At 38.1% G+C, this 9,967-nt stretch overlaps 1 protein-coding gene across 1 annotated transcript; it reads right to left on the bottom strand.

Moving 5' to 3' along the window:
• Positions 1–7: 7 nt before the first annotated feature.
• haus8 (HAUS augmin like complex subunit 8) lies at positions 8–5,846 on the bottom strand. The gene is made up of 10 exons (XM_085448637.1): positions 5,749–5,846; positions 5,362–5,426; positions 4,698–4,759; positions 4,368–4,485; positions 3,162–3,272; positions 2,980–3,083; positions 2,686–2,844; positions 1,320–1,461; positions 509–650; positions 8–351 (listed from the first exon to the last, which is right to left on the bottom strand). The coding sequence occupies exons 1-10, from the start codon at positions 5,811–5,813 to the stop codon at positions 225–227; spliced, it is 1,095 nt and encodes a 364-aa protein (XP_085304763.1). The 5' UTR covers positions 5,814–5,846; the 3' UTR covers positions 8–224.
• Between the last annotated feature and the right edge of the window lie 4,121 nt (positions 5,847–9,967).

The raw sequence follows: 9,967 nt of genomic DNA, 5'->3' as shown, positions 1-9,967 counted from the left end.
CAAAATCTAAATTCTTTCTTGTATTTATTGGTCACATCTATAAAGAAGCAATTAGTCCACATTTACAACATTACAACACAACCACAAAGAAAATCACAAATGTACACCTACACAGTACACACAAAAACAGACAAAACCTGTGAATATATAGAAATCATAAAACATGTGGAGTTGGAGCATATCCAAAGTGCTTGTTCTGTGTATGCCATGCTGAATGCGATCCTTCAGTGTTTGGGGCAGTAGAGCTCTCTGGATCTTGAACTGCCCAGCTGCTCCTCCTCTGTGCTCTGCTGCACATAGATTCTTTGACGACAGACCAGTGATGACAGTTCCAGCTGCTCCTTAAAGGCCCTGGGAGGGGAAAAAAAATAAAACTAAAAATAAAAGTGATTGTTTTTAAAAGGTTTTGATAAAGCTGCCATACCCACACTGTTACACAACCTGTGAAGGAACAAAACAATCATAACCTAACACAGCAAAACACAACATTCTTTATACATGCGCCTACCCGGACAGCTGCTGACTGATGTCCTTTGATGTTACTTTTATGTCTCGAAGGCACTCCAGAGATGTGCTGTTGTCCTTATAATCACCCTCTGTGCACTCCAACAGCAATTTCTCACTCTCCTTTAAGGATGCCACAGCTTTATCTGAAAGGGTTCAATTTAAATTTATTAAAAAAAAAAAAAGAAAAAAAAAAAAAGAGAGAGATCAGAAAACAATAATTTTCTCCAAGCTACATACCACATATGACTTTTGTTGTAACAAAAGCCCATGGTGGTTGTACAGTTTTAAATGGATCATGTAATCACTCGTGTAATCTCTCATGTAAATGCCTGAAAAATATATTTCTAAATATATAATTAGACTTAAAACAAGGCTCTTACCATAGCCTTACAGTATACCACTATCCTGTAAAATCCAAGCAACAGAGCCCAAGCAAAACTTGATTCATGGAAGAATTTTATTTTATTTATTTTTAAATGCAGTTCTTTAAGTCTTTTTTATTTTTCCAGTCAGAGCACCCCCCTGCTGGGCACTTTGTTATTAAACCACAGCTAAATCAAGTATATTTTTAAATTAGTGTGTGTGTGTGTGTGTGTGTGTGTGTGTGTCTGTGTGTGTGTGTGTATCCTCCTCCTGTCAACAGTTTGACATAGAAAGGATTTCTCCATGTAGCTTTTAAATTTCACCAACATAAGTAGTAGATCAAAACATTTATATGGAGGCTTAATGGAGTCTGCATCAGTGCAATTTTGTGGGTTTTTTTGTTTGTTTGTTTGTTTAAATCGTACTTATGAGTTTAACGTAAAAATTACCTAGAAATTCACGTCTATCTCCATCAATGTAGAAATTCTTAACAGGCAGCTCATGTCGGGTGGTGTCAACAGCTGTAGCAAAAGACTTGTAGTCCTTTGTAAACTGACCAACAGCCTCTGCCACAGGAGTCAGTGTAGCAACCTGAGGGGCAATAATTATAGAACATGAATCAATTATACGCTTTGTGTGTCCACCATTTTTCATTTCGAAAACATGTTTTGACCAGACATTAATAGAATCCAGCTTGATTCAAAAGAGTGTACAAAAGAACCAAAGTTTGCTACCTAAGTGTATTTTCGCATTAGTTAACCCAAAATTCAAATGGACATTAAATATACTAGTGCGTCACCAAAAACTAGAATCATAAAAAAAACCCCAAAAAACAATTGTAACTTAATTAAAAAAAGTAAAGGTTTAATATAGTTTATATTCAGTATGTTTAAAGTGAAATATTTCAAGCCTTTTTTGTTTTAATTTTGATGATTTTGGTTAACAGCTGCCACATGAGGAAAACCGATGACAGTTGTCCAGTGCTATTCAGGGGCTGCATCCTTCGGAAGCCGCATTTGAAGGCCGATTACCTCACAGCCAGGTGATGAAGGCTGTCCCAACTCGAAGGCTCCAAATGCAGCCGAAAAATGAGTCCTTCATTTCCCCGAATTTGAAGGATGGGCCGGGTGTATCCGTCGTGGCCCAACCTATCCCAGAATTCAATGACGGCAGCTACTTGGTTGTAAGATTTTTCTTCTTACTCTTTTCAAATACAAACAAATCTGAAGGCTAGACCATCCCATTTCACAGCCTCACACTTCTCGGTCTTTGAAGGAGCTGGCCCACGTAGACCGCAAAGGCCCGATCCTCCAAAGGATGCAGCCCCTGAATTGGGACACAGAGTGCTGTACTAAAGCATATTAATAGGAAGTCAACAAATAGGACCTCTCCAAAAGTTGATTCTGTTCATCTGGACGTAGCGTTTTGTGGGAGAAACGTTTCGTCACTCATCCAAGTGACTTCTTCAGTCTCAGCTGACTGCAGGTTTCCCCAATCTTTCCTATTTGTTATCTTATCAACAAATAGGAAAAAAATGTGGTAGGAAAAGCTGCACAGAACTCAGAGGATTGTCAAGAAAAGTTGATTCAAGGACATGTGAGAGATTCACAAGGAGTGAATGAAGGCCAGTGTCACAGAATCCAGGTCCAGATCACTGCATTTTTCATGTCCAAAATCAACACAGACATCTACCAGCAGATTTTAGAGAACCATGCTTCATCTGCTTACAAGTGTTGTAAGCAGTGCCACAACAGAACACACAGTATTAATTAAAACGCATGTTAAAAAAGGAAAACACCATTTATTATTCCAGACCTGCAAATCCAGCAGTTCATTCACCAGCCGTTTCTTTTCTGCAAGGAGATACTGACGTTTCTTCTCCTTGACCTCATCATGCAATGACTGCTCTTCCTCCATTGCTTGCAGAATCGTTGTTTCTGCCTCAGCCTTGAGTTTTGCTGTATTGCTCTCCATCTTAAGTAAAAAATTGTAAGCATAATATCTCTCGATGTAGAAGTCACCAAAATAATAAAATAGATGACTATGTTTTTACTTAGCATCTTACTGTACACTAACTGAACTATTATCAGATCTATTACATCAACTAACCTTAGCTGTGAGGTAGGCCAGAAGAAATGTTTCCATCTCAACCATCATCTTTTCATTCTCTGGATTTCTTTCAGGTTCTACTGCATTTTCAATGACTGTTCGATCTTGGGAGATAGAACAAAAAACAAAGTTACAGGACAGTCCAAATCATAAAAAATTTTCAGCATTTTTATTCAGTTTACCTTTGATAACCGAAATATCTAAATCTGGTCGAAAGCGGGGATTATCTGAGAATGTGGACTGCAGAACACTTTTCCCAAGAAGTGATGCTTCATTTTCACGTGACATCATTGCTAAAAAGGAAGAAAAATGTGAATGTGTTATTTACAGCTATCATTTAGACCAGCGGTCCCTAACCCCCGGGCCTCGGACCGGTACCGGTACGTGAGTCGTTTGGTACCAGGCCGCGAGAGTTGAGGCTCAGGTGTGAAATGTATAGTTTTCAGGGTTTTTATTGGTTTTCAGCGTTATTTTGTTATCATTTTTATCGCTAACTCAGTTTTCCTGGGTCTTTTCACATGTGTTATGAATAAATCTTTTTTTCAGTACTGGTACTAGTTTTATTTTGTTGCATTTATCCGCGACACCTTAAAGGCCGGTCCGTGAAAATATTGTCAGGCATAAACCGGTCCGTGGCGCAAAAAAGGTTGGGGACCGCTGATTTAGACCATAGACGCTTACTCAGATGCTGTGTTTTTTGCATTACTAAAGATATTAACTGAAAACAATTCAACTAGAATCAATCTAAATAGCTGACTGTATCCATTTGTCAGTTGATAATATTTTTTCAGAACACATAATTTCCATTGTCCCTTTTTAAAAAATATATATATACAAGCAGAGCACATCCCTATCCAGGAACAGTGGATTTGGAAAGCCGCTGAACTGAAAAGAGGCATAAAACTACATTCCATCAAGTCTCAAACTGATGGAATGTAGTTGGAAAGTTTTATCTTAGAAGAGCCAAAGTGAGGGATTTTCTCACTTCTCTCTTTTTAAATTTTTATTTTATTTTTATGTGTATCCAATTTCTCTCCAGAAGGCTAGATCGCATGCAGTATTGTAAACTTCATGATACAAGATCTTTTGCAGTCCAAAACTAAAAACTGCCAGTAGCTGTAATATTTCAAGTGGTTGTGACTTGGTTGTTTGGCAGCCTACTTGTAAATCTATTATCATAATGCATGATTTTATTGGCATGTTGGCTAAGGTAGACCTAATTACTGAGCTCTAAAGTGAACTGGATACCTCTGATCTGCATCAAAGTCTTGACAGATGAAAATAAAAGCTTTTTATAAAGCTGATAATATGATTACAGCACACAACACTTACTATACATGTCTGAATCAGCACCCACAGTCACAACTATGGCCACAGGGATTACTTACATGTTGCATATGGGGCCATTGAGCGTCTTGTCGGAGTACCCGCCTTTGGTTTGACACCTGTGGGTTTTGGTGAAGATGGTCGTGGCACAGTGTTCGACTCATTGGTCAGTGAGTTACTCTGTTAATGTTTACAGAGATGCAATCAGTATGAAAAACGTGACAGCAAAATTCAAGATGAAATTAAGACGTGTGCTAAATATAAATGTGAGGCTGAAGACAATATCTCAACATCTTAGCTTTGAAAGCTATGTAAAACGATGAAGAACGATGTATCTAATGAACAAGTGAAGCACATATTGTACAGAAAAACAGAAATAAAAATAGCATTACCTTTGAAAGAGATGTCTTCTCAGCAGACTGAAGATATCGAGACTTAACAACAGTCCCACTTACTAAAGATTAATGAGGACATTTATGGATATTATTTAAGAAAGAAAAAAAACATTTAGGCTGAATGTTGCTGTAACACAGGGGTGGGAAACTCCAAGCCCCAACTGCCTTGGTGTCCTGCAGGTTTTAGACGAGTCCTTGATCCAACACAGCTGATTTAAATGGCTATATTACGTCCTCAACATGTCATGAAGTTCTCCAGAGGCTTGGCAATGAACTAATCATTTGATTCAGGTCTGTTGACCAAGGGTGCTATCTAAAACCTGCAGGACACCGGCCCTTGAGGCCTGGAGTTCCCCACCCCTGTTGTAACACATCTGTGCAAGCCTCACATCACTAAAGTCCTCTATAAACGAAAAATAGTTCAGCAAGTTCTAGAAAAATTGTGTCATGATTATTTTATTTATACCTAACAGCTATCATGCAAATTGAGTTGCATTATTAGATCTTTTGTGGAAAATCACATAGACAGTGATCAGCTCAAATACCTTGTGGAAGACCCTTTGAGGAGTTTTTAGGACTATAAATTAATGTGATGTCTGACACTGACAGCTGTAGGTAAAATTAACAATCTATTAAGCCCATAGTAGTATCGCATACTTACATTTAACAGTTTTCTTCACAGATCCGACGTTGTTGGCTTTATTAGCAGGGTTACTGCTTTTTGAACTGAGAAGAAATAAAGGATACAGAAATGAGGACGAAATTGGAACAAACAGAAAGTATGCTAAGCCAGACGCTATAATGTTAGCCGAGCTATCCTGAGCTTTCTTTACACAAAGAAATTCTTGTAAATGTATTTCTACTTATAAACTATTTCTAAATACGTCTAGGCCTGTGGCTAAAGAAAAGAATATGTAGTGCGTCAAAGAAAAACCGCTGAGCTTCAGTGTGTTTTCTGCACATTAAAATAAGCTACAATTTAAAACAAATCACACACCGGAGAATGTTACAACAGCAGTGTAAAAGAAAAAGGGAATATAGAAACTACCTTTTAGAGTCGGTGGGGATGCTTTTAAAACTACTTGGAACTGTTGTCGCTCTTCTCGACGCCATAATGTTTTGAAGAAAACCGCCTGTACGCCGACTCTGTAAACCGGAAGAAACATGAACTCACGCTTTTGTTCCGCGTTCGACGTTTAAAAGCAACTGGAATGTCTGTTGCACCTACAGTACTGAAGTAAGTACAGTTATCACGGCTTATCTAAATTAGTTTTTTTACTAAACGATTTGTAGCTACGTAATCTTTTCCTTCAGAATATCCCATAAGCTCTAGTTAAGTTCCTTCTCCTTATTCTGAAGCTTGCTTCATTTTTAACAGCAACAATTGTCTTTGCACATAGAGTTACGGCCTTAGGATTTTGCAAACTGGGACAATTTTCTGCAAATGTGCCTCTGTACACCACCACAGTGGATTTTGAATCATGCAGTCAAGCTCTGACTGAAGTGCAGACTTTCAGGTTTACCTTATGGGGTTTAACTGCATTAACTGTCTTTTTATACACAATTCCCTATTTTGAGAAGCTCAAAATTAAGGACAATTTCAACAATTTTAAGTATAAAAACAGTTTTTAGTCGTTGGTTGAAAATCATTTGCAGCCTAAAATTCATGGATATCACCAAATACTGTTTTCTCTCTTTACTGCAGCACTTTTCAGCTGTTGCTTGTTTGTGGATGTCTTCTAGATGTTTTCTCAAAGTTTAATCTGCCCTTCCCATTCTTAAGTGTAACTAGTGGATGGCACCCTGCTGTAAACCCTGGATAATGATACTCATACCTCATTGAGAGTGTTCTTTACTTGGGTAGATGTTCAGATTTTTTTCTTCTTTACCACAGAGAGAATTCTGTGATCATCTTCTTTGGTTGTCTTCCATGATCTTCCTGACCTTTTGGTGTTCCAGAGTATTCATTCTTTTTAAGATGGAACCAGATTGCTGATTTTGCAACTTTCTCTAATAGATTTATGTGGGGGTTAATTATGGCCCCCTTCACTTGCACTGACTGAATTCTAATGAAACGCTACAAATTGCAAGTTCAACACTTGGGATCAACTCCAGATCTTTTAGTTTCTTAATTTGTCATTAAATAATGAAAGAATAGACCTCGCCTGGCCCTAATTTTTCAATTACAATTGTCCAGTCACAATTTAATATGGCCACTATATATAAAAATGACTGTAATTAAAAAACTTATACTTAACTCTTATAGGATTAACTGCATATTGTGACCAAGCCGAGGACCAAGCCAGTCAAATTATGGTTGGAAAAAAGAATTCCTACTGACCTCAGGTAATTTCAGAGACTGCAGTTGATCTGGTAACCACTAGATGGGTGTAAGAGCCTGCATCCACTGTCAGTGTAAGATCAACTTCTTTGACATTCATGTAAACTTCATTCACTAAAAAGCTAAAAGCTGTTATTGTATATTTTTCACATATTTGTACGGAATATTGTATTTATTTTAATTGCTATGTAGTTATGTGGTGCATGTGTTTTTGACTTTTGTTGCCATGACACCAGGTCTCTCTTGGAGACGAGATCTTTAATCTTAGTGAGATTTTTACCTTGATAAATAAAGGACTAATTAAAAAATAATAATTTTAAACTACATTTAAGTCTGTATTTGTTCTGCATTTCAGTTGATGTAAAGACGTTTTGATTTCTTTTTTGTTTTTGTTTCTGTTGAGGGTCAAGAGGTGTCTGGAGCTAATCTCTTTGGGGTGTCAGAAGAACAGAGATGACCTGGCTGAAACCTGTTCACAGACAGATGCAGAGGAGAACATGCAGACCTGATGCATGTACCTACATGTGTATCTTCAGCCCATATGTGAATATCTGCTTAGTTAGTTATCTTACTTGTGGTGGTTTGTGTACACTGGTCTTAGAAGACATAATGAATGCTTATCCCACCTGTATAGGCTAGTCTTAAACAACAGGAAGGACAATAGGAGGAGACAAGGTGTGGTACTGGATGGCAAACATTGGTCAGCTACTTCTGTCTTAAGTCCCTTCCACAGAAATGAGCACACAAACCATTAGAAGTAGACAGCAAGAGGGAACATAAGAATAACTGGGTATCTAAAACTGAATGTACTTTTGGCTTTATATTCTTATTTCTTCTTATCCTTGTCTATTTGAGGTGACTGTAGCTCAGGAGGTCAACCAGATCATTTATTAATCAGAAGGTTGGTGATTCAATCCCTGGCTGCTCCACTACGAAAGTATCCTTGGGCAGAGTTGCTCTCCAGTGCGTTCATCTGTGTGTGAATGATAGAAAGCGCTTGAGTGTAGAAAAATCTGCTTGTGTGAACAAAGCATGTTATATAAAGTCGTTTGAGTGCTCAAATAGAGTAGAAAAGCGTTTCCATTCCCAGTAAGGTTTTTTTTCTTCATATTTTATATTTATACGTGTTGGAAAACATCCAGCCTTTGAAACTACTTTTATTCTGACCTTTCTGTTTTAATGAGTTTTTCACGATGAAGGCTGACCATTTGGACTTGGCACTAAAACTGATCTCACACACAAGTGCATGCCTGTATTTGTGTGTGCATACAGTTTGTGTGTGTGTGTGAGAGAGAGACACCTTAACCCTACATTATCAGTCTGTGTAAAGGCCGGGTCTTATCGCGACTCTCTTCTCTCTCAGAGTAATAATGCCTTGAAGATGGCTGCTGTGTGCTTGCATGCTTGCTGGCCATCTCTCACCACCAGGCAATGCCAGCACCAATGACTGCTTTGAGATATACAAGAAGTGTTGTTAATGATGGTGACATAAACACTGACACTTTTGGTGTCAGTTTGTAATACTTGTGATTAAATAAAATTAATGTTCTACTGGAAATGTGGCTTCCTTTTGCTTCCTTTCTGGAGTAAAATAAGACATTCAAAGCTTGAAGCTTGAAGCTTGAAGGCTTGCACTGAAAGAGTGAGAAGTGCATGTTGAAAGATAGTTTTACAAGGAGACATGGAGGAGCTGAATGAAAGTCCTTGTCTCCGCTCTGAGCCCACCTCTCTTGCCTTTTCACTCTGCTCCGAAACTCTGACGTCTAATGAAGGATTTACCTATGTCACTGTGACCTCACTGATACTCTGCTCTGCAGTTTGGGATGATTAGAATGCAAGGTGAAACAGCTTTGAAGAGTAAAACACTTGTATTTACTCCTAACATCTGTGTGCATTTGATAATATGTAAACAGACACAAGCCAGCCATGCCTTTCTTCCCTCTGTGGTGAGCTTTTACTCATCACCCAGTCTGCCAGTCTGGTCCACATAGCCTCTCAGGAATGCTTCAAAAACACAGTACCTCATACAGTAAAGCCAACAAACAGTATTTCCAACGTTCAGTATCTGAATTAGATCACCATGCTCTATATTTCCTTCTGTTTAAAGGTTTGCTTGTGGGTATATTTAATGCTTTAAACAAGGTTTCATTATTATGTTTTTATTTATCTATGTGAAACTATTTTCAGCAGACAAAGAATTTCCTTCCTTTGTTTTCTGGCCACCTCAGCTCTCCAGGACAGAGGGGTGTATGGTTTCCTCTGTTTGCTCTTCTGTCAGCGGCTCTTGTTATAGAAAAGCACCTACAGACCAGTCAGCCAAGACCTTTACACTCAGCAAGCTTCCCCCTGTTGACTGATCATACTAAGGAGCGGAGTATTAGGGCAGTGTTTGCCTCTTCACTTTATTATAACGAGGCTGTTTGTTGTTTTCTCTGACTACTTTAGCCCCTAAATATAAGAACTTCTGTGTTTTATGTCATTAAACTAGGGTGGCTATGGCTCAGGTAGTAGAGCGGATCGTTTACCAATTGGAAGGTTGTTGGATCAATCGTGTCCTTGTGTCAAAGTTACCTTGGGCAAGATACTGAACATGAAGTTGTCCCTGATCTGAGTGTATGTGTGAATGTTAGATAAAATGAATGCGATTGGGTGAATGAGATTTATAGTGGAAAGTAAATGTGGGCAGATGGATCCAAATATGGGTAGTATCATTAGTGATAGTACACCAGCGCCAGTATTGGTATTGGATCAATACTAGCAAAATGAAAGTGATACTTTGTTTCCATCTTATAAGTTCAGTATGTAAAAGTTTGAATTGTGGTTAAAAAAATTTTTTCTTAAACATCCAGTATGAAAAATGTTTGAATGTTTTTGTGTTGACTGTCATCTATATTTTATTTATAGCCTGTAGCACATTTAAACAACA

The sequence above is a fragment of the Copadichromis virginalis genome, linkage group LG23 (assembly GCF_057382275.1).
Source record: "Copadichromis virginalis isolate Kocher_CV1m ecotype Utaka linkage group LG23, C_Virginalis_male_GT1.1, whole genome shotgun sequence".
Taxonomy (NCBI): Eukaryota; Metazoa; Chordata; class Actinopteri; order Cichliformes; family Cichlidae; genus Copadichromis; species Copadichromis virginalis.
Note: the sequence above shows the minus strand (reverse complement) of the source record. Positions and strands in the feature narration are given on the sequence as shown.